The sequence below is a fragment of the Mytilus edulis genome, chromosome 14 (genome assembly GCF_963676685.1).
Source record: "Mytilus edulis chromosome 14, xbMytEdul2.2, whole genome shotgun sequence".
Taxonomy (NCBI): Eukaryota; Metazoa; Mollusca; class Bivalvia; order Mytilida; family Mytilidae; genus Mytilus; species Mytilus edulis.
Window position 1 is genome coordinate 2432375 of NC_092357.1, and position 26457 is coordinate 2458831.

At 32.4% G+C, this 26457-nt stretch overlaps 2 protein-coding genes across 2 annotated transcripts in view; both read right to left on the minus strand.

The window, feature by feature from the left end:
• The window catches only part of LOC139503376 (uncharacterized), a 332278-nt gene that overhangs the window by 76458 nt on the left and 229363 nt on the right, over window positions 1-26457 (minus strand). The gene's annotated exons all lie outside the window — the stretch shown is intronic.
• LOC139503536 (uncharacterized) overlaps window positions 11971-26457 on the minus strand; it is a 44432-nt gene continuing 29945 nt past the window's right edge. Inside the window, exons 9-15 of the mRNA XM_071293335.1 lie at window positions 21655-22590; window positions 19284-19390; window positions 16284-17528; window positions 15495-15525; window positions 14775-15043; window positions 14371-14398; window positions 11971-13733 (exon numbers count right to left, since the gene is read on the minus strand). Of these exons, the coding sequence (XP_071149436.1) occupies window positions 13423-13733; window positions 14371-14398; window positions 14775-15043; window positions 15495-15525; window positions 16284-17528; window positions 19284-19390; window positions 21655-22590 (2927 nt within the window). The 3' untranslated portion in view covers window positions 11971-13422. The remainder of the gene's footprint in view (window positions 13734-14370; window positions 14399-14774; window positions 15044-15494; window positions 15526-16283; window positions 17529-19283; window positions 19391-21654; window positions 22591-26457) is intronic.

The window sequence follows — 26457 nt, forward strand, 5'->3', positions numbered from 1 at the left end:
AATGTGATCTAGCGCCATATAAAACAAGTTATTTTTGGATTGGAACAAGAATTCGTAGAGTGATATTTAAGGAAAATTTTAAGTTGCTGATATACCCGTGTGTGTGTGTGTGTGTGTGTGTGTGTGCGTGTGCGTATGTGTTGGATATCGTGTATGCTAAGTCATTTGTTTTGAGGTAGATTTATAGAAGATTTTTTGCAACTTGATCTAATTCGTTTCATGAATTTCACAATTTTTCAGGTGAATATACTTGTAAAATTTGTTACGGTGTTTTTTCTGATTAGATTATGCAGTATCTACTTCGAGATTCCAAAACATTTGCGACTGCTACACGTCAATGAAACGGGGAAACACAACCTGTTAAACGTCGATGAATCGAAGAAAAACAACGTCGCTATAGCTGTTCTAATTGATTGGACTATTCAAAAGGATGTACAAAAGTTAATGAATCAGCTGTTGCCATCAATTGAATACCTTGATGAGATGAACGTCCTATTTTTCAGTGATATTAAAGTCACATATTCTGTAAAAGATAAATTAAAGAAAATTTCTAAGCACTTTTTGCGATTTATTCCGATAACATTTACTTTTCCGAAAAATTTCAATACAAGTATCAAATCCCCATTTCCTAAAAGATCAAAATGGGGTTACATGCATATGTGTAGATTTTGGTTTAAAGATATATGGATGAATCCAGTCTTAAAGGAGTTTAAGTATGTATTACGATTTGATACCGATTCTTGTTTGGTTGGAAGAAATTTTAGTATTCCGAATAATTCGTCATTGATATATATGCATCACTACTTTACGTTTGAATTTAGATTTATAACGGACCTACGTCAGACAATATTACGGTATGTTGCGAAATTCCGTACAAAGCCTAAAACCCCTGGTTTGTTTAAGATGATAGAAGGAGGAAGGATAAATTGTTTTCCAATGTGGTATAACAACTTGGAAATTACAAACATTGAATTTATGAAGCGTCCAGAAGTTCGACAATTTATGGACGCTATAGATTCAACACACGGACAATACAAATACCGCTGGGGTGATGCGCCATTACGATTCGCTACAATGGCGTTGTTTGCACCACCAGGGACGATCGTACAGCTAAACTTTCAAAACAATTATAAACATCCGTGTTGATAAACCACAATGTCAAAATGTTGGGATCCCTTAACCAGGTGAACCACACTTTTGAACATGCACGTCCTAAGCTACATACATCAAGGGTTTTGTAATGTATTGTGTTTTTTTGGGGAATTTTTTGTATGTGTGTTCGTGTTCGCTAGCGGTGTTAAATTTCAGATGCCTTTGTTATCTTATTTTTAGAATTAAATTTTTCCATTTTAACTGCATGTAATATGTTTTGTTATGTTATATAGACTTGGACTGGTATGACTTGAAGTTTTATTAAAGTTTCGATTTGCTACCATATAACAGATATTCCTATAAATAATGATTTAAAAGCAAGGTTAACTGTTTAAACAATTCTAAATTCTACGTCCAGCTCATTTCACGGACATGTAAGTTGTTACTTTTATTTGAATATAATTCAATTAGTTAAAAGTTAATAATATTTCTACCATTCAACTCAGTAGAAACTACGTGTTCAAGTATTTACTCACATGAGCCAAAGGCGCAAGTGAGCTATTGTGATCGCATATTGTTCGTCGTCCGTCCGTAAACTTTTAACTTAAACGGTTTCTTTTCAAGAACCACTGGATTGATTGTTCTCAAACTTCATAGGTTTTTTGCATGGATCATACCGTTTAGAATCTGCGAAGATATTTGTCCTTGACCTACTTTCAAGGTCACTATGACCTTTTTAGCTGTTGTGATGGCATGTTGTCCGTTGTCCATTGTCCGTCGTCTGCCCGTCCGTTCGTTAAATTTTTCACTTAAAAGACTTCTTCTCAAGAACCATTTGGTTGATTGTACTCAATCTTCATAGAGATGGTGCCTGGATCAAGCCCTTTCAAGTTTTCGAAAAGATTTGACCTCGCCCTACTATCAATCAAACAAAGAGACTGAGTTTTAATCAAGCAATATACATTTTATTAAATCATAATCAACATATATGTAAACACACTATCTTCATTAATCTGCAGTGATGAATATGCATGAAACTGATACTTGTAGATATGCTTCATAAAAATAATCAGTTATAACAGTATAAGATATTGATACATAACATATTAACACATTTCACAACATTCCATTCAAAAATAAATGCCTACACTGGACATGGTTTACGAGGGTTGTCCGTAAAGTTTGTGGACAATCTCAATAAAATATTATTTACCAGTCCGAAATAAATAAAACAAATATGTATCACATTTCATGATTTACTGATTAAGTGTACAAAATTTTATTTCAGTACCTGCTACATGTAGTATAATCGTATTTTCATTAATTCCAAAATCATAAGCAACTCTCACCCGGAGCACCAAAACAAATATTTCCGACGTTCTGACGTTCGACGACGAAACCGCTTTAAAACTTTTCTATTGTATAAAGTCAAGATTACATATCCGTAACATACATATGTACGCGCGTAGCTCTTTTTGATGCCCTGTGCTGTATATGTCATTGATGGAAGATGTTCGTTGTCGATCTATGGTGTGCATGTTGTGTATATTACTATATTATTTGTGTGTGCGTTTCTTTGTGATAATTGTTCTTGTATACATGTGATTGTGCTCTACAAAATGTATGTCTGTCATGTAGTGTTGTCAATTTAGCAAAATTTTAGCGAAATTTTATGATAACCATTAAACCGGGAAATTGTTGATAGCCATAAAACCGGGTTTCTTCAAATGTCCTGTTCCAAGTCAGAAATATGGCAGTTCTATTCAAATAGTCTTCAGTGTTACAGTTGTTCTTTTGTTTTCCTCTTGAAATTGATGTGTTTCCCTCGATTTTAGTTCGCAACCGCATTTGTTTTTTTCTCTTAAGGGAGTTGGCTTCTTAGTTTTAAAGTAATTAACTTTTCATAACACTAGCATATACTGATAGGGGATTAATAAAGGAATCAAAAGAGCAAAACAAATATATAGGTCACCGTGCTTGTTTTTGAGATATAAGCCATTGAAATTTTGGCGGGAAAATGTTTTTTCTTCACTTTGCATAGCTTTATCATTGACAAGTTCAAGTCCTCAAAAACTGTTAAGAAATAATTAAAATTGTATTAGACTTTAACAGACAGCTTATCTTTATCATGTTTATACATGTAAAAGAATTATATAAAGAAAAATGGGGTTCACCGGGCAAAATGTGTTAAGGCATTCAAATGGATAAAACCAGAGGATTCCGAAAATCTGACTAAAATTACAAAACATGGCAAGCGAGCTTCCTTAATTGATTTATGACTTTTGAACAGCGGTATACTAATGTTGCCTTGTTACGGTTCATTTATGTCAGTCTTTGGTTTTCTATGTTGTATTTTGTGTACTGTTGGGTTTTTTTTGGTGGTTTTTTTGTGGTGGTTTTTTTTGCGGTGTTTTTTATGTTTGTGTTTTTTATTGGTTTTGCTTTCTCTTTATCTGTGTATTTGTCTGCTAAAGGTTGATTTGGAAATGTCTGATAGCTAGACGTAAACCTCGATGCAAAAAAGCTGGAAGGACTGTTCAATGTAATACCAAGTTTTGATGAGTTTGTTTATTATTACTAATGGTTGCAGAAAACAATGAACATGTTGAAATAAACGTTTAGTTCTCTTTACAAACTAGTAATACACAGGGAAACTTAAATTTAGACAAAACTATTCCGTGGTTTAAGTTTTAACCAAAGTCCGAAGCAGGATTAAATCTGACTCATTTAACCAAGGATTTGATAAAAGGTGAAATCTTACCACAGGATGAACAACAGAAAATAGCCAAGGACTACATTTTAACCAACAGTTCATTCTAGTGCATTCCAAACAGAGGAGTTCCAAATGATTGTTGACAATTTTCTTTTTCCTCCATGTACTATCAAGTGGTCTGTTGAAATATTACGACAATGTACCTCTTGTAGACAGAGGGACGGACATATATCCACCTCTTATACCAATCATTGTACTGATCTGTCTTGTTATTTGTAAAGGAGCTCGAATACAACATATCACCATGGTTACCACTGGTCTGCTGTCTTTAGGCGCATTGTTTGTATCGCTTGGTGTCAATAAAGATTTCACCATGAATAGAATAGATTACTTATCGTTTTCCTCTGTTTTTGCAACTGTGTTGAAGCTGATATGCCTTAAACATTTTAAAGATCAAAACATCAAGGTCACACTACGCCTGAGAGCTATTGGTATATTCTTTGCCGGAACTATTGTTGTGATTGTACCCGTTTTAGAATTTACGAACAAATCTAACTTGGGGACGTTTATGCTAGTGTCATCTATGTCTGGTTTAGCTTCTGTGACAGTGTTATACTTATTATATAATCACGTGATGTGTACAAAAACAGTTTTAGAGACATCCGCGTATCTTATGATGGGATACCTATTGCATCAAATACTAGAAAGTGAATCTATAAACATTCTTCCTGTTTTATTTGGTACTTGTGTTTTGATTGCTGCATATATCTGGCACGTGCAGAAGCAACACGACGATTCCAAAGCACCATTTATAGGTAAGAAACGGCACTTGTCCTGCCACAATAAAAATTAAAAAAAACCTTTTAATTTCAAATTGATTGTCCTGCCAAGATAAAGAAATCGAAAATATTTCGATGTAAATTAAAATTCCAAGAAATCGTTTGCTAACGTCTATAATATACAAAAAAAAACCACAAATTATTGATGCTGCAGAATTTAGAAACAAAACTATTCAAATGTTGTATTCTTGCTAGTTTTTGTATGCTTGTTTATTGAATTTTTTGTTTTTTTCAATTTTCAGCTACAACCAAAAAAACTAAAAAAATCTTTATCAAGCACAGTACGCAACATTTAGAGAACTACAATTCAGGTTTGTCACCGTTGATAGGAAAACACGATCAACACATTTCCTTGACTGAAACATTCTTCTTATGTAGTACTTTCCGTACTTTGATTTACTTTCTTTGAGTTACTTCCCTTTGGTATCAGTCTGATACGATTTATGTAAACCCCATATATTATTGTATCATTATTCTTATGGAATACAAATGAACAGGCTGCTTTTTAATTTGTCATTCTTATTATCACCATTCGGCCCTAGAGAATATTATCAGTGAATATATAATAACGACTGTCATACAAGTGAGAGGTTTAGGAAGCTGTAAAACCAAGTTCAATCCACCATTTTCTATATCTATATCAAGTCAGGAATATGACAGTTGTTATCCATTCGTTTGATGTGTTTGAGTTTTTGATTTTGTCATTTGATTAGGGACTTTCCGTTTTCAATTTTCCTCGGAGTTCAGTATTTTTGTGATTCTACTTTTTACATTGACAATTACATAAAAAAAAAATTAAGCTTGCAATTCTTATTATAAAAGTTATGTTATATCATTGAAAATAAACTCATTATAGATACCAGGATCGATCTGTATTTGCATCAGACGCGCGTTTTGTTTACAAAATGCTCACCAGTGACGCTCGAATAAAAAAAGTTGAAAAAGCCTAAATACAGTACGAAGTCGGAGAGTATTGAGAACCAAAAATTCTAAGAGTGTTGCCAACAAAATTGTGACTCAAATCAAAAATTGTGTATTTTTTTATTCGTTGGCTTTGATAATGTTGCTATAGTCCTTTAGAGCACATGCAGTCATATTAATTCGTTTTTATTGGCAAATACAAGATTATATATTAGCATTTCGTAAGTTTTCAGTGTTGTTTGATATTCAAAAAGAGGGGCGAAAGGTACCATTAAAAGTTTGGTCTGCTCTTTGGTCGGGTTGTTGTTTCTTGTATATTCTCCAATTCCATAATCAATCATAGAACGAAATAAACTGACAACGCCATGGCTTAAAAGAAAAAGATAAACAAAAGTACACAAAACATAACATAGACACTGTTTTTGCTTATTCGTAGAACCTCACGAAGTTATCCTCCATGCCATGCCTAAATATACCTAAAGTATAAATATTTTATGTTTTTATTTCAGGTATATCGTATCCGGGTGAATTTAGAAACAAATGTAGCATTTGTTCTAACAAACGACGAACGATAAACTGTAGACGCATTTTTAGCGTTTGCATAGTTTGTCAAAGTTTATGTAATCTTTGCAAACGTATGTTAGAAACAAATGACCAAAACATGTATGAGCTTAGCCGTTTGCATCGTTTGTGTAAGAAAGAAATGCAGCCCGTATAACATATCTATGAGTGAATATATTTAGAGTGTATTTCTTTCTAACTTACATTTTGTAAATGTTGTGTCGCGTTTGTAGTTGTTTTCTAAACGCTACAAAAGTAGAAACAAATACATCGTTTAATAAGTCTTTACTGAACCTGTTTGAACTTTCAATAATGCATGCACATGTTGTTGGTAAACATACTTTTTACATACGTAGAAACAGATACATCGTTTAATCAGGTTAGACAAAAATGTAGCGTTTGTACTAACAAACGACAAACTACAGACGCATTTTTAGCTTGTGCATAGTTTGTCAAAGTTTATGTTAACTTTGCATACGTATGTTTGAAAGAAATGATCAAAACATGTGCGCTCTCAGCCATTTGCATCGTTTGTGTTAGAAAGAATTGTTTCTCTAATGATTTTCTAACAATACGCAAGCAAACTTATTCCTTCTTTTCGATAGATCTGCCAAAAGATGTGTTCTTTTTATGTGACGTCATCAGGCATGGGCATCATTTTTCATGCCGTCACAATATGAAATTCAGAGGAAAGCAAGAAAATTCGACGTCATAGTCGGATGTTAACCAATGAAGAACTGAGATCAGACGAACCACACCTTGATTTTTTTTTATATACAATGGGTTCAGAAAGGGATACATTGATGAAGAATTAGAGAAACCTTATTATACATATTTTATGTTCTAATTTCAGATATATCGTTCACGAGCCATGAGGTGTTTACCTTAATATAAATATTTTATGTTATTTTTAGATATATCGTCCACAAGTCATGAGATGTTTACTCGGATGGAGTTTATAATATTCATGGGAGGTGTAATAGCCGTATTGTTTTACGTATTACAACCACGTGTTAGCAGTAGGGATATTAATAATCTTAGTTATGTTGGACTGGACAAGATTGTAAGAAAACTATTACAGAACAAGGCCAGTTGATAATATTCATGGGAGGTGTAATAGCCGTGTTGTTGTATGTGTTAGTAGCAGGGATATAAATAATCTTAGTTACGTTTGACTGGACAAGATTGTAAGAAAACTATTACAGAGCAAAGTCAGTTGATAATGTATTAAGGAAGTTTGTTAATTTTAACGGTTAAATAAAAGTATTTTGCGGGAAATTTTTATAAATAAAACACAATTTATTTTGTTTAATGAATTATTTCATATGAGTTGATCTTTTTTATGTTTACTGTCAAATGGTAAATATTTCATATATTAAGGAAAAGAACAAAGTAAATAAAGCGAAACATTTGATACACACACTGGAATAGAAAAGTAAAATCACAAAAATACTGAACTCCTTGGAAAATTCAAAATCGAATGTCCCAAATCAAATTGCAAGATCAAAAGCTCAAACACATATAATGAATGGTTAACATTAAATAATATTCCTGACTTGGTACTTTTCTGAAGTCAAAAATGCTCTAAAGCTTGATAAACTTCTCAGACACTAAGAATGGCAAAATATACAAATGAGACATTCCAACTCATTAGTAGAAAATAAACTTGACAATGCTATTGCTGAAAAAAAAACCAAAAACGAAAGACAAACAACAGTTTACAAAACACAGTATAAAACTGAGGACTGAGTAATACGTCCTTTTTTCAATACATATTTCATTTGTGATTCATATATATGCATATTTAAGAAATATAATACCCTAGTCGTGTTTTGAAAAACTTTTTGAAATTTTAGGTACTCTATGCTTTTCAACTTTGTACTTGTTTGGCTTTATACCATTGATAACTACTTACACCACTAGGTCGATGCCACTGCGTGTTGAAGTTTCGTGCCGAGGGTATCACCAGCCCAGTAGTCAGCGCTTCGATGTTGACATGAAAATCAATTGTATGGCAGTTTTATAAATTTCCTGTTGACAAAACTTTGAATTTATCGAAAAACTAAGGATTTCCTGTCCCTGGCATAGATTACCTTGGCCGTAGTTGGCACAACTTTTTGGAATTTTGGTTCCTCTATGCTCTTCAACTTTGTACTTGTTTGGTTTTATATATATTTTGATATGAGCTTCACTAATGAGTTTTATGTATCTAGACACAACGCGCGTCTGGCGTATCAAATTATAATCCTGGTACCTTTGCTTACTATTATCAACCAGTATTTTGTTTATCTTATTAGTGTATTCAAAATCAGTCAATCGTATAGTCTGCGCTCGTGGTTAATTGTCAACGTTCCCTCATTTGTTTGTACTTCATGCATGTATCATTTAGAACAGGGCCATTGCATATACTATCGACATACTTTTATATTTCCCATATCAACGATTCTTAATCGATTCAAAAGATACCGTGGGCTCATCATTCAATTATCGACAACCACCAAGAAAATTCTCAAATGACGGAGCCAAAATGTTGTACTCAACGGAGTGTACGATAAGGTAAAACTGATAATACATACATATTATATAAACAATCATAACATGCATACACATACCAGCATCTCATTATATTCAATTTATCTCTTTGACACATTTTAAATTATATCTTTCTTAAAATGACTTCCGGATCAGCTGTTAACTAAAGTCCCTCTATTACATAAACCATAGACTTAAGATATTCAGTGTGTATCAAAATATGGTCACTAGCTGAGCATTTGCATGCTTATTGTATATGTGTTTATGGTCCAAATACTAACAATAACATTAACACATCCAAGCGTACTGTAACAGATACGCAATTTAGAAAATGGCTAAATACAAACGTTGAACAGTAGAAAATAAGAAAAAAGAAAGTTCCAACTGAATCCGAACCAGCATTATAAACCAGAGCTATGCATGATGGATATATATTCTTTAATTGAACGTTACTTCGAAATTTTAGGATTACACATTTTCTACGGGAAATGGCTGTAACAAATCTAGAATAAGTAAGATTAATACATAAAAACCGAACTCCTAGGGAATATTACATTCCATTCGTACCGGTGGGTTATAAAGTGAAACGCTTGATTTTGTGAGATTTTATGGACATCTCCTTTGTGAATTTACATTCCTGCTTTTTAATGACAATATTGGGGTCTTGGCTGTCTTTCGATTTTGTCGATTTGTTGGGGAGTTTCTGTTTTAAATTTTCCTCGGATATTTTGTGAATTTACTTTATACTATAGATGACAGTTACCTTCGACAAAGGTTGGAAATATATGACAAAAAGAATATATTCTACAATCAACTGATCTATAAGGTCAAACATGGAAATAAATAAAGGCAGCAGTAGTATTCCGCTATTGGAAATTCATAAATCGATAGAGAAAAAACAAATCAGGGTTACAAACTAAATCTGAGGGAAATGTATCAAATATAAGAGAACTACGACACAACAGAAACACAACATTAAAATGTTACAAACACAGAAACGCACTATAATATAACAATGGCCATTTTCCTGACATAGTAATAAAAAGTAAATGAAAATCGAAGTTGCTGAAGTTAACATTCGCTAGTCTGTGCATATAGGACAAATAAAGAAAATCGAGGACCAGCTAGCATAGTAAACATATTCATCAGTACGGCGTGTTGCATTTTGATGCCATATAACGAGTTATACGTATGTTAGCTACCATTGGTAAAATCCGCTGAAACATCCCATACTTTGAGTAATCAAAGTGATAAAACATATTATAATTTGTATCTACTGGTCGTCTTGAAAGAATGATAATCACATATCGAAGAGAGTCCGTGTCAATAAGAAACTAGACCAATGTTGTGACTTAAAAGGACAACATCTCACATTAAAATGTGACTCGTGTAGATGTAGCATGTATTAGGGGGCAATCCAAACTCAGTTTCAAAGAGGAATGTGAATTAAATAAACAAATTAAGAAACACTTACACTAATTGAATCGCATCGATGGATGGTACTTTTGCTCCGGATAAAGTTCTAACAGCATTTCAAACAATGTGACTTTTGTAGACCGAGAAACGACTAATGTGAACTGGATTTCAAGAAGATCAAAGAAGTTCATTACTTAATTTCACACTCAGGTAAATTGACGTTGTTCTTTCATATAACAATCATTATTTGTCTGATTAAATTCCATTAATATCTCTTCCTGATCTAGAGAAAAAAAATAATTAACAAATTCAGCTTCCTCCTTATCATATCTAGAAATTGACCTCAATTTTGACAAACGCTATCATATCAGTACAAGCATCTTTAACACACGCGACGATTTATTTTTTTCATTTATAAATTTTCCTCAACTCAGCAGCACTAAACCAAATTCACCTCCGTACAGACTAAACACATCTGAACTAATACGATATTAAATAGCTCGCAGTTGTTCCTCTAGTTTTGAAAACGTCATGGTGTTTAAAAACAAAACTCACATGTGTTGCCACAAGAGTAGCAGATATTTAAAATTAAACCAAGCCAAATTTCGAAGTCAAAGTTTCTGATTTCACGAAAAGAATTACATCACAAAAGATTGCAGAAATAAATGAGGAAGGTATTCTTGTGGTTAGCAAGACATTTTGAAAAAAACTGTGAACATATCTAGTTTTATGCTCCTTCCAAATGCAAGGCGTTGTGAAGTTAACACATTCTAATGCCAATGCAAGTAGACGAAACGTTTGCGGGATGACGACGCAAAGTTTGTTGTACCTCTATGATCCTCTAAATGTTCATATCTGAAACTTCGTAATTATCAAAGAATTTATCTTGTAGCTAGGTAATTTTTTTTTTTGAAAATGACGGTAGTTAGTTTCCTTGTTTGGTTTATTGAAAGCGTTTGATTTTGTCAGTTTTTGATAAGGTTCGTGTTGCTTACTCTTTTGTTTTCTATGTTGTGTCATGTGAACTATTGTCTGTCTGTTTGCCTTTGTAATTTTTAGCCATGGCGTTGTCAGTTTATTTTAGATTTATGAGTTTGACTGTCCCTTTGGTATCTTTCGTCCTTCTTTTAGGGACTTCTCCTTTTGAATTTCCACTGGATTTCATTTTGTTTGAAATATGGAGATTTTACAACTGCATAAGTACGATACGATATGTATCCACTCGACACAGTTATGTGTTTTCAAATTTAAAACGCGAGTCATGGCGAGCGTTTTAAGCATTCAAATTGTATATATCCAGAGTGGGTGCAAATCGAATTGCACGATATTGCGGAATCTGTTTCTCTAAATCTTTTTAGATGATATAAAGACAATTATAATCCTCTTTTCGAATGATCTGCAAACAGATGTGTTCTTTCCTTGTCCCGTCATCAGGCATGGTTGCCTTGTTTGTGACTTCACAATAGGCATATAAGAGGAATGCACGACAATTAGACGTCATAATCAAATTAGAACCAGTGGCAAACTGAGATGAAATAAACTACAAGTTGATTTTAAGTAAACATTAATTAACAGGTCAGAAAAAGTATCAATCGAGTAAAAATTAGAGAAACTCTTTTATCATGTTTATGAGAACGAATCGGGATTATAAATACAAAACAGATTATTGTACACAGGAACTGATTTGCAATTATAGTGAAGGTAAAATTCCAAAGCAAAGTACTAGAAAATAAATTCAAACTGGATACAATATATTGAGCAAGAATTTTCTAAACATTGTTTATTATTCATATGTCATCTAGTTTGTTAATTAAAAGAAAAAAAGTTAATTATTTAAACTCTTTTAAAAGAACGAACGGGATTATCAATACAAAACTAAACCAAATTGTGCCAAAGTTTACATAATAATTCGTCATTGTTTGATTGGATATCAATCAATAAGACAACATTTCAAACAAAGACAATTATACATTCAGATGACAACATAACAGCCTCATTTTACATTGAACATATTTTGCTTTGTATACAGATTGGTGTGTCCCAATGTCTTTTCAGTTTTGGTCAATGCATATTTATAACGAAACAAAAAAACTTTAAAAAAACCAGATTTATTGTATAGGCTTGGTTATATATACATCAAGTATAATCATTATTTTAATCATCAAAAGTCTACAATTCTACAAAAAATATAAACAATAAAACAAGAAAAAATCATTTATAATTATTACAGAGTAAAATAACATTTGTGGTATTATGCATGTTGTGGTAGTAAATAAAACACGGAGACTGACTGACAGAGTAATTACAGTATTGCAGACGAATAATATACACCCATTAATACCTACTCAGCATATTGATCAGTTTAAGTATAATCCCACTCCATTTCTTTTAAAAAGGTATACTTTTAAATGGAATTGGGTGTAACTGATGGAAAAAAGACTGTCAAATTTTCCACCCATCTGAGTTCATACTTGATTTCAATAATTTTGCATCATTGATTGAAGGTTAGGTTAATCCTAAATATCAATTGAAATTTAAAATAATTTTTCATTTAAAGACAGAAAAATCAATATCAATTACAATTTACAATAAATTATCGATGGAAAAAATCGGGCACATAATTATCAATTAAAAACTAAAATAAATTCTCTATGGAAAAAATAGGGCCCCTAATTATCCAATAAATTTAGAATAGATTCTACGTGAAAAATACGACCCATAAATATGGATGTGCTTTACAGCATAATGAAGATAAGCGAACTATGAAAATGTAAAAACATTTGCACGATTAAAGTGTATAAATTTATTTGAAATTTAGCCGAATTCAAATTAAGAATAAAACATTAATTACTGTCAAGAAAATTCTACTTTACAAAATCATTTGAAAACCAGAAATTATAATGTTTGTACATACCAGTGTTTTTTTTTTTCTTTATCAGTCTGCAATTTTAGAGTAATATGCTTATATGGAGAGTGTTTCGGCTTAGTTCTGTAAGAATAGACCCAAGACAGTTTTCTTCTATTTCTATTGTGAAATTCAAAACAAAATTATGTATATATGACAGCTGTAAAAATGATTATTACACACTAGAGAACATTTGTCATTCTTGTAAATATCAAATATCAAGTTAAATACTAGTTTAGCATCTATTTACATTATTTTGTTTAGTACTATTTAACAAATCATTAGCAATGAAATACCATACAAGTATATTATACACAGTAATAACAAATAAATAAAGCATAAACAATACAAAAAGGGATATAAGTTACCTACAAAAAGCAATAGCATACTGTGTTGAAAAGGCAAACTTAGTATCACCGTGATTAGTTTTGTATAAAAAGAAGTCAAAACAAATCTGATAAAGTTTTTTCAACGATTTGTACATTTTTACCAATGTACATGAAGGCATTTGCGACATTTCTCAAAGTTGGTTTCAAACTGTGAATCTTGCAAAACTGGAATCTCCATTCTTCTAAAATGTCCTTGTTCAGTCTTACCAAATCTCGTTCGTTTTGCCTGTGGGTAATCTGCTCCCAGGTCTGAAACCCCATTCCAAGTTCTATCAGGAATGGAAGTGAGTTATTTCCAACCAATGGAGCCAATCTGTCAATGTGCTCCTCTGTTGGTACTATATCCCACTTATCTGCTTCTTTTCCTGTGATGTTTAAAAATAAGGCAGTACTTGATTATTAGTCAAATTTAAATTGTGTATATTTTTCAACGATATACCTAATAAAGGATAACCGTCTATTCAATTCTTATACTTTTAAAGTTGTTACAATGCTAATTGTATGGACATTTTGTAGACAATTAACCTTAAATATTATTTATGTTCTTTTATATAAGTTTGTTATACTGGTCAAAAGAGTATTACAACATGCAAAGTTATCAAAGATAACAAGAAAAAATGTACAAAAGTGGACCTCGTTGAATACCAATTTGCGTGGCTTTCGTAGGACCAGATGAACCATGAATTCAAATGTTCCATAAATTACAAATTTTCGATAGGCTTTGTATGCAAACACTAGCAAAACCACGAAATCAAATACCCCCCAAAAATGCAAGTTGTCCTCAATTCACGAAAATTGATAAGCACGAAAATGAAAGAACCCCCAGAATTAAACTTGTTTAAATACACTTTTTAGGGTAAACTCGAATTGAGGCACTCAGCTTGAGATTTATTTTGGGACAATAAACATAGAAAAAAAACCAAGAGGTTGTGTTATTGTTATATCTATCTATAATAACATATCCATACGGTCTTAACAAAATACTGAAGTCGTATAACTTACCAAAATCAATGGAATCGCCTTTCACAAGCTGTAATACACGAAAACAGAGTTACTCTTAGGTGACATAAACTATCATCATATTATGTTAAACATTTATTTTAATGAATTAAAACAGATATATTTGTGATTTACAACTAAATTGAAGTTCATTAAATGTGACAATAGAAATTATTTTTGAGTTGTTAGTTTACGGGACATTGAATGCAATATACAAAGGGTATCACCATAGTTATTTTGTGTGTATGGTTTTTTTGTTTTTATCTTTTCTTTTAAAACTTGTCAATGTCTAGTATATCGACATGCAAATACAGAAAAACTAAACAAAAAACAGAAAACAAACAGAAAAAAGGAATTTTGCAAAAACGTTCTGTCTTTGTATTGATGACTCATCAACATGTGTTTACCTTGCACAGTATGTGGATGGTCTTTTGACCGCTTGTCTCCACTGCTTCTTTGATGTGCCTAAAGGTCACCGCAATACTGTCTCTGCATCGTCTCAAAACTTCAAAATTCCATTTCCTTGAATCTTCAGTTTCTAAAATGCTATCTAGGTCATTGGTTGACATTCCTAATTTAATTGCTATTTCCCTGACTTCATTTTTACTGAACAATAAGGACAAACGACGTAGATGTCGATCTGATGGCGTCACTTTCAAAAAGTCGTCATTTGTAACTGGATTGGAAAGATTGATAATGCTTTAAAAAAATATCATTAGCAAAGAAAGTCATTTATACATGGCAGTGTGTATTTTGAGACTCTCGTTCTAATGTTTGAATTGCGATAAAAACTAAACCAGTGCAATACAAATAAACTGTATTATAAATAAATGACATCATACAATATTCGCACTGCATTTTATGGGTCAAGTTTCTTTCTTAATAGATTCATTAAACTTTGCGCTGGTATGATATAATCGTGGGGTATATTATAACCAGCATTAAACTGATAATGATTAGAGAGTTCTGGATGTTCATTTTCATATATTTTTTTAATTTCACTAATATCACCAAATTTTACGTCATATTAGACAGAAATACTTATTTTTATATTAATATGCGTAAAACAAAGGTAAGACGCAAATACAGACTACATAATTCTTTGTTATCGACTAAGCATACATTACCTGGGCACCCTGGTTCACATTCTTCTTCATCCTTTAAGAAAAGAAACAAGAGGATAATTTGTGTTTTACATCACATCATATTACTCACATGATGATTAAAAACTTGAAATGTTATCAGTTAATTAAGATTATCAATCAACGTATCTTATAATCATGAATTTATATTCATACTTATTACATTTGTGTGTTTCTCAACTGACTTTTTTGGAAATACTGGTTTGTATTTTATTTACATATATATCTCATTTTGATTTGAAACACATAATGTTACCATGGTTACATACTTTATTTTTCCATTCTTATTTAGGTTCAGATTTGAAACAACCGCAATAGGAGCACGAACATGTAACAAACAGATGCTTGTTTTGCTCATGTTCCTTGCTTTTGCCTAGTGTAATAATTATAAACACAGGTTGTTAATATTTTGAATTCACAAAAGTGTAAAGGAAACATAAAATTGATGTAAACTAGTGCGTTATTTTCCCTTTCACGTGAAACGAGACAATGAAAGTAGAGTTGAGTAATTGAGTTATCAGCAAGGTATCCTTTATAAACAAATCGGACGAATATTTATATCTTTCTTTTAATCCATCACGCCATTATAATATATTTATTTGTCACTGTACAAAAAATAATAATTTGAGAGCACTAGGCTGACACGAATACAAATAGTTATTAAATGCAATATTAAAGAGTTATGTCACAATCTGAATTTTCATTTCAAATCAATTTTGTCAAATCAAATTTCTAAATTTAACCAGAAACACTTTTCAACTAATTTGTAAATACCTTTCTTGCAAACCACGATGTGATTGTATGTATGTTGTGTTCAATGCCATGAGACGGACATGTCCAGGTTTTGTCTATGTTTGCTTGTCTTGGTAACGGTAGGATACATGGATTATCCGGTGAGGTACAATATATGTTGGTGATAAAGGATGCATCAATGTGTTGACTCTGGTCGCTACCTGTTTTGATATACAACTGACTGATTTTCTCCAAGGCAGATACTAAACATTCGTTAACACTGGAAGCCAGATCCCTCATTATGAGTGTGTTTGTTTCAGCATGAACTAGACGGACAACGATCCTCTCATCTTCACAGAGAACATACATATCTACTGAAGGAGCAACAGTGAAAACCCCTGACCTATGGAACAGCATGTCCCTGTTGGTCTCTCCATATGTCCTCACCGCCCAGACATACAGACAGTAACTGATAAATCTAAATGATAATGCTGGGGGTATCATCCTTGAAGACGAAAGAAAAGCTATTGCAATACTTCGTTTGGTGATGTCAGCTGATTGGAGGTATCCAGAATCATCTATTTCTCGAACCATACTTGCAACATAGTAGAAATCAGCAGGGATACGTTTGTGATCAGAACCATATCTCTTTGGTTCAACCAATATATCTAGATGGGTCATTACATTTAATAGATGATCTTTCTCTTTGTAAAATGTTGCATATTTCTTTTCCTTCCAAACGCTCTCTATTGCTTGTTTTGATACCACACCTGTCTTGCCCATTACATCCCATATTTCTTCTCTTGTCTTGTCTCCTTTACAAAACTGCATGTCTGTTACAATTGATTTGAATGCATCGATAAGAAGAGTGGGCGATAAAATGATACGGTCGTCTAATCTATGTTCATCGAAGTACAAAAGCTTGCCAATTGAATGCTGAAATTTCAGAAAGACCTTCAACTCAGTTTCCGACAACGGTCTAATAGGCTGCAATGAGTTTATTTTCTTCAGATGATCTAGGGTAATTAGAGAAATTTTGCGTCTAATCAACGATGCAAGTTCTAGCTCTAACGGAATAAAGCACTTTGGAAGTGGTTCTCCCCATGTTGGTTGCCTCTCTGATTCCCTGATGATAGCGGCCTTTATCTTCGCCATTTCTGGGTCATGTTTGTCTTTAGCGTTTACAAATATTTCATCATTGAGTACCAAGTGTTGCATCAATGGCGTTTTGTGAAACATCTTATAGATTTCTCCAAATATAGCATGTCGTCTTTGTTCAATTTCATTCTAAAAAAAAACCGCATCAATTTAGTTTTTTTCCACCTATAAAACAATTCATGAAAGATATACATACTAAATATATACATTATTGCAATCAAGTTAACAAAGTTATTTTTTGATTTAAACATTATGATTTATTTTCAAAGGACACATACATGAAAAAGCATTGCGTTGACAATATACAGCACGATAAGTATAATGAAAAAAATATGTATCCTGCTAGCCTGTGTATATCTCCTATACAGATATCTCTTTAAATGCCCGTCCACTGCTGAACGTCGTTTTTGTAATTGCTGTTGAGTGTTGTATGAACCTCCATGACACCAGAATGTGTATTGCAGTCGCATTCAAATGTCGTATTGCTTGACCTTGTGTTAACTATACACTAATCTACGTTTTAATGGTTTCCTTTTATAAATTGGTACTTGGATGGAGAGTTGTCTCATTGGCACTCATACCACATCTTCGTATATCTATTGATTTACGTTTTGTTTGTTTTCTAGCATTTCTGTATAGCGATTTTACTGGCAAACTTTACCAGCCGGATTAACTGCATTTTCGACGGTGCCAATCTAAACTTAAATGTATTCAAGTTATCAATCATATGCCAAGGAAAATACAGCATGTTCAAGTAATGTCACGTTCAGCTTGAAGCTATGAAGCGTAAAAAACAATCGTACACTTTTGTTTTAGATTATTAATTGTTTTTATTGTTGAAATTAGTTGTTACGTTAAAATAGATAATTATTAACTTTGAGCGATGTATTATTTTTGACCATTCGAGCTTCGTTTCTGTGTACATCGAAAATAAATGGAACAAATGAGAGTTTTCTTTTACAGCTAACATTAATTACAAGATAATGACAATAACTGTTTAGTTGCTTTTAATATCATCTGTTTGTGTACTTGACTCGAATTTAGAGTGATAGCTCACTTAATCTCTAATAAGATCTGTTTCTTAGCCCCGTATACATACAGCTGACACTAAATAGTTATTGTCTATGTATTCTTTCATTTTTAATATATTATTAGACATTATTAAGGAGGGACGAAAGATACCAGAGTGACAGTGAAACTCATAAATCAAAACTGACAACGCCATGGCTAAAAATGAAAAAGACAAACAGACAAACAATAGTACACATGACACAACATAGAAAACTAAAGAATATGCAACACGAACCCCACCAAAAACTAGGGGTGATCTCAGGTGCTCTGGAAGGGTAAGCAGATCCTGCTCCACATGTGGCACCCGTCGTTTTGCTCATGTTATTTCAAATCCAGGACTAAATTTTGTATATACGCCAGACGCGCGTTTTGTCTACGAAAGACTCATCAGTGACGCTCGAATCCACAAAAATTAAAAAGGCGAAATGGTTATTCCATAATGGTCAACCAACTCGTGATGGCGTCCGTAAAATTTACGAAGGCATGATTTCAACTTCACCATTTGGAACTCTTGGTTTAATGACTTCCTTGTAAGCAGCAACCCTCTATCAAGAAAATCATGGTAGGAAATGCAAGCACGGGAATATCGTTTCAATTGGGAGATATATACCCCGTAAGCAGGTGCTGCTGGAATGTTGCTACTTAGAAATGAAAAGTTCATAATTGGAAAGCTGAAATCATCCCTTTTGTCTTAAAGTTTTGTTTTCAACCGACCCTCATTGTCAATTTCTAGATGTAAGTCAATATATGAGATATTAAAAGTTCAGAGAGTCCATCGTTTCATTCGTTAGGAATCTACTACATCATACTTACAGCGTTTACCTGATCTTTGTGAGTTAAAACAACCAGAATTTTTGGAAATCCCTGGATACTTCCTTTACAGTATGTTACAATAGTGTTGATCCAGAATTGGAGATAATCTGTAATGTTTGAAAAAAAATAAAGCTCTATTTCTTATATTTCTTAAAACAAAAGTATTATAATTTTAATGTTTAGCTCCCCCTAAGCCTTCCACCCCCAACATCATGTTGTCTGGTGTTGTTTTCTACAACGAAATCATAGAATATCATAGTTAAGTAGACAGGCTTCCGATTTTCACAAATATGATATATTATATAGAAAACTTGCCCCTTACTGGTCTGATTTTATCATAACTAACTGAAGTGATAACATTTTGCATTTTTAAGGGTCTTGTAAATTTTGTCACAAGGGGTACTTTTCCTCTTGTCAATACTTTTTTTCACCTGTGGATACGTTTGAAAGAACAGTAATTGATTTCTTGTAATGCAATGAGAAGAAAATTTCCTGAATGTATGACTCCATATGTATAGGTGAAAGGCAGCCATTTAGAAAAATCCGAACTCCACTGAGATAAGAATTAAGAGAAGAAAAGTTGTGTTGTTCTCTCCTGTTAAAGCCTTTTGATGTTCCTTATGAGAATATTTTATTGTCAGCACTATAACAGTAAAAGTGTTTTATAGAATCTTATTAAATCGAAATGTAAATGGAAGTAAACTTCTACACAACTTGAAAATAATGATAAAAAAGTACTGTGTATTTCCTTTCTGTTTCGTTCTGTCATGTTACCTGATAAAAGTAACAGCATAGCCTTACTCAGCAACAGGACGGAAGTTTAAGACAATTTCACTGATGAAGTACAAAGTTAATCTACTATACGCCAACCATTTCATTTAATATAAATTATGATCATCATATTAAAACACACTCAACATAATATGCACTATATTGATTTAAAAGACAGGTATTTTTTACTTGCGAATTGTTCATTAACTAGGCAGATTTTTCGTCTTGCAAATACAGTTTAAAAAAATAAATGACATTACTTGCTGTTATATTCCAAATGTGATCAATTTGAAATGCTGTATTTAACTACATAAGGCAATTGTTTTGAAAAATAATTCCTGTCTGAAGAGACATGAATTGTCGAAATGCGCATCTGGTGCAACAAAATTGGTACCGTTGATTTTATTACTACCACTGGGTCGATGCCTCTGCTGGTGGACTATTAGTCCCCGAGGGTATCACCAGCCCAGTAGCCAGTACCTCGGTACTGGCATGAAAATACGGGTTTTTTGTGTTATTAAAATTTGCTGTTACAAAATATTAGAAATTATTATAAATTAAGGAATGTATCTCCCTCATGCAAAGCTCTGATTCCTTTCACGAATTTGGTTATACTTTTTGGACCTTTTGGATTATAGCTCTTCAACTTTTATATATGCTTTGGATTTCAAATATTTTGGCCACGAGCATCACTGAAGAGACATGAATTGTCGAAATGCGCATCTGGTGCAACAAAATTGGTACCGTTGATTTTATTCCTGATACCAACTCTGTCCTGTTACCTGTCCTGTTACACAACATGCTTTCATGTTACCGACATATCGGACTACATTTTAGTTTATTGCTTAACCTTATGTAATGAAAATGCTCAAATAAATAATTTGAAAAAAAAAATTAGGATTTACTAGATAAAGTATCTTTAACTTATCATTTATTCCCATTAGAAACTATTTTAAATTGATGCATTGTGGTAACAGGAAAGAGCCGGCATTTGTTTGTACAATTTTCAAGATTGCAATTATTATCAAATTAAACAAATTATTGAATTACAGAAAACAGTTCCTAAATCATCGATGTGCGTTCTTCCATTTGTGCTATTAAAATACCGATTCTAAAGACATTTCTTTATGGTTTTCATATTGCCAGAAATTAAACATTTTCAGGTATTGTTTCATATACCGTCCAGTACTACAGACAGACATATCATGTCATTACACATTTTCTCTTTTTTATTTGTATAGAAGCTTAAGTAACCATGTTACCTCAAATTGGCAACATATTTTATAGAAACTACAAATAAAACAAAATAATGGTGCGTTGAATTTCCCGAGATGTTTGTTTATGACCCAGAATGATCTTACTGCAATGAAATGTCATTATCAAGAGCATATTTTTTCAACTCCTTCTTCTATGCAATTGGAGGTGACGTACTTTGATTTGGTGATATTAAAAATTACTTGCTTGCTAATCTCAACAATAATTGCCAAATTGTGTTGATGTTTAATTTAATAAGGCCTTTTTTAAACATTAAAAAAAAATATATATAGGTTAAAATTGTTTCGTAACACGGTCTTAAAAGCTAACGTCAGTTTATTAATACCTCTTGAGGTTTTAGGTCCACTTTTTCCTGGGAGGTATTGTTCATACAGACATGGATCATCAAGTTTTCTACTTCCATCCAATACAATTATGTAAATAGCTCTGTACGTTAAAAATGACTGATGTGTTGAATAGAAAACATCCTGCCCTCCAAAATCCCATATAATTAGGGGTGCTATCTTTCTGTTGTGTAGCTTCTTTTTTCCAACTTTAGAAGACTTCTCTAAGAAGCTTTTCTTTGTGATTGTCACTTTAACTTCTTTGACTTGTTTGGTAATGCCAAACACACGTTTCAGACGTGCTATAATTCCAGGTTTAGTAACAGTGTTAATATGCAAATCACCAGTGAAACCTGACTTCAGAGAAGCATCAAGTGAATCTTCCATTGGTTTGTATTCATCAAACGAAGGTTCATGTATTTGTCTGTATTTTGTAACATCCGCAGTTTGGTTTTTAGTTGTATACTCTAGGACGACTAGATCGTTCCTTGTGTCTGAACTTTCCCCATCAAATTCAGATATAACTGATTGCCTTTCTAAACTACGGAGTACGCCTTGTTCATCTGACTCATATATGTCATCGTTGTCTACTCTTTTTGATTTCTGTACTGCAACATGATCTGGTAGTTTCTTTTCCATTCTTATTGCCAAACTATTAGCACAACCAGGTACGGTTTGAAACTGAGGTACGGGCAGTTTTTTGGCTATTACAGCTTCTGTGATGAAGCATTCAGTGGGTAACGTTGCATCACACGATTTTGATTCATTTGATTGATGCTTCAGCCATTCTTCGTTCTCGGACATTGATGCCTCCTCTGTAACATCTGTTATATTTGGTCTGGTTGATGTAGTATCTGCTGAAGGAACATTTTGTTTTTGTGTTGTTACGTCTGCTCGTAAAAGGGATCTGCAAACTGTGATTTCTTCCAGGGAAAAATCTGAATAAGAAATAAACTAAAACTATTGATTAGATGTTTTGGCAAATTCCAATGTAAAAGTACTTAGTACCATTTTTTTACAAAACAAAAATACAAAACTTTATCTTGGTATCTATGATGAGTTTAATTGTTATACATATTTAAATATTTTCTTACATGGTAAAATGTTTTTGTGTATTTTAAGCTTGTTAATTGATTTGTAATCTTCTGTAAAATAAAGTGTTGCAGTATTGAAAAGTCATCATTAGCCTAAGCAGAGACATGTAATACAATTATATGTATATGTCCTTGATAAAAAATATTGTACATATAATAACAATTTAAAGACGTACATATATATTTTTGATAATAACTCTTACATTTAAGTAATACTTTTCTTTATAAACCCTGAAATATATTCTGTTGTCAATATTGTGATTTTTGTCAACTTTAAATTGAAAGGTGAAAGACGAAATAGGGTTTGTTTTTATTGCAATCAATTGGGTATACTGTAGTGGAATATATATGATGAAATATAAATCAGACATGTGGAAATGTATCGAATTAGCACAAACTAAGTTAAAAGTTGGAAAAATATGTTGTACAAAATAAACAAATGTTGGTATGTATTTGGACTGGACAAATAAAATGCAATGATTTTTAGGACTTATATTTTGTTAACAATTTGATAAACAATTCTATTGAAATTTTGATAATTTTGAACTGTACCTTTATTTCAACCTTATTTTAATTTTCATAAACTGCACATTGTAACACATATAAAGTCTGGAAAATATGAAAGAGGATAACCTCGGATTTCAAATGTATGGCTTTGAGCGTTCCTGATGAAGGTAAATCCAGAAAAGCTCTTTGGACGCAAGAAATTATTAAACGTGTTGGTATCAATTTTGTACATCACTGGGTCGATACCTATGCTGGTGGACTATCAGTCCTCGAGGGTATCATCAGCTCAGTAGTCAGTGCTTCGGTACTGACATAATTTAACAAACTTTACTAAAATTTTCCGTTAATAAATTTTGAAATTATTATGAAACTAAGGTTTCAACTCCCTCATCCAAAGTTGGCTTTAGATAAATTTGGCTATTTATTTTAGGTATTTTTTACATATAGCTCTTCAACGATTTTCGGTACTTATCTATCTCGGATTTCAAATGTTTGGCTTGAGCGTTCCTGATGAAGGTAAATCCAGAAAAGCGCTTCGGACGCAAGAAATTATTAAACGTGTTGTATTTATTTGTTTACAGGAAATTCTTTATAAAGCTGTATTAAAAGGTGTCTTGTGTAATTGGTCATAAACAGTGACACAAATGTTCAAATAAATATATAGTGAACGTTTGTGGTTGATTAAATATATGAGGTGTGAAGTTATTATATTATATATTGAAAAAATCCTTTTTGCAAATGCTATATACCTTGCCAATGCTATCATTAATTTAACCAGATAATTTTAGACGCTTTTAACCAATCATATTCCCAGAAGGTGGTATAATAATGAATACACAAGACGCATATCTCGTCTATATAAACTCAGTGGCTCTTAAAATTTAAAACCACATGGCAAACCTCATTTACATTTATTAAGATACATCATAAGAAAACAATGAAATCATGTAGGACCATATCGTCGTTTGCTTCAATTAAAAAACATAAGTAATTCATTTATTATTAATCAGATAGTTTTGAATAGAGCTTTCGCAGAACTCACGTATCGAGGACGTATCCGTATATTACGGAATATATTAGAAGTATTTGTAAATATGCTAAAATGAGAAGTACATGTATTCGTAAAAAACACGATTTTTCATTGAATAGTCCTTAAAGAAAGGATGAAGTTATGTAAAATTAATACGTGTCACAAATCTCCACCAAAGACACAATTTATAAAAGCTAACCGTTGTAGGTCAAAATAAGGTCTTCAACACGGAGCAATTTAATTTAATAAAGAGGTATTTCAAAACGTCACATTGTCCAAACGTAATTGCAAAACCATCGCACTTCAGCGAAAGGACCATCGCACTTCGGCGAAGACCATCGCACTTCAGCGTGATCATCGCACTTCAGCGTCCCCATCGCACCTCCGAGTCCTACATATATATACAATTCGTAAAAACATCAACTCAACAATGTAAATTCTATAAATTTGCTTTCGCAAATTTTTTGTTCTTCCCTCGCCGGGATTCGAACTCATGCTACTGAGATATCGTGACACCAAATCGCCTGCACTGTAGCCGTCCCGCCAGACCATACGACCACCTGGGCTTCATAAAAATGAAGCTTTCGGTATATATATCAAGTCAAAAAGGGTACAGCATCACCTTTAAATAACTATGAAATGAACAAATATTATATATTTCGGATAACAGATATCCTTCTTCGGTAATAGCACGATGTCAAATGAATCATATCAATATATTCAAACCTATATATGTAAGCTTCAAATCTATGTCCGGCCTCAAATCTATGTCCTTTCTCCAAATCTATGTCCTTTTTAATATTGCGTCATAGACGTTCCAAATCTATGTCCTGTATTGTCTCACATCTATGTCCGTCATTTACCCAAATCTATGGCCATTTTTGGCTCAAATCTATGTCCTTTCATTGACGTAAAACATAACAAAACGTCATCAAGTAAACAATGAAAAGTTAACAATTACAGTTGTAAGTACGGCCTTTAACACGGAGCATTAACTCACACCGAACAAACATTGAACAAGTGGTTTATATGACAAAAGCAAGGTTAACATTTTGTGTATTAATGCATAAGGTTTAAAATTGCTTTATATTTTGTTTTTTTTTAAACTGGAGGAAAATCTGTTATGAATAGTGGACTGATGGAAAATTTTCAAATACGTCAACTAGAGATTTACATGTATCCTCTTGAAATGTTTTCTGACAATTATCGGAATATCTTTACTTACTCCTACTTTTTGGGAATATTTATAATTCAAAACAAATCAGCCATGAACAAAGGGACTGCAGTGTTTACATCTGGTTTCTGAAGAGAAGGAATGTGCCGAAACATAAAGAATGATTCTTTTCGGGGAAAGATTTTTGTTATTAAAGACATAATTACAAGTTTTACATTTGAACTAAATAGATATCAGCTAAGACCAAACAATTGATATATGCTTTATTGTGATTTACAAATATTTTAATTAAAAATATAGAGCACGTAACTTTTATTTTTAGCAACTCAGAATGATTTTATTGATATTTAAAGTAACATATGCTAGATAAAGTGGTATGGATGTCAATTTAACAGCAATATGAATTTTTTTAGAGACAATTGAAGTACGCTGAAGTTGCATACAAATAGTCATTTTTTACTGTCTTTTTAGTAAAAAAAGTATGTGTAGTTTAATTATTGAAGACGGCATACAATAATAACACACACATGTAAAGATTTTAACTACAAACATGGAGAAATTACTTTATAAAACAAAAATCATACAATACCGTACTTAAAAACCAATATTTTAAATCAGGGACTTTCTTAGTCCCTGTTTAAATGGTGGGCACACAAGCGAAATAATCTAGCTAGATTTACTTATACTTGAGCTCTTGTACACACAGGGAGAACACATACCAATAAATTAATATTGAACTATGGGAAATGACTTAATAAAAAAAAAACCTATAAGGCCGAAATTATTAGACGGGCATAAATTTGTTCATGGCTGAAAAAGAATTAAAACATTACACAGTTTTAAAGCCTTATCTTTTATAATGGACATAGATTTGAGAAAAAAACGTCACGATTAAAAATCGGCCACAGATTTGAGGCCAAATTATTTTTAAGGACATAGATTTATGAATGATGTCATGATAAAAAATCGGCCACAGATTTGAGGCCAAATATTTTTTTAT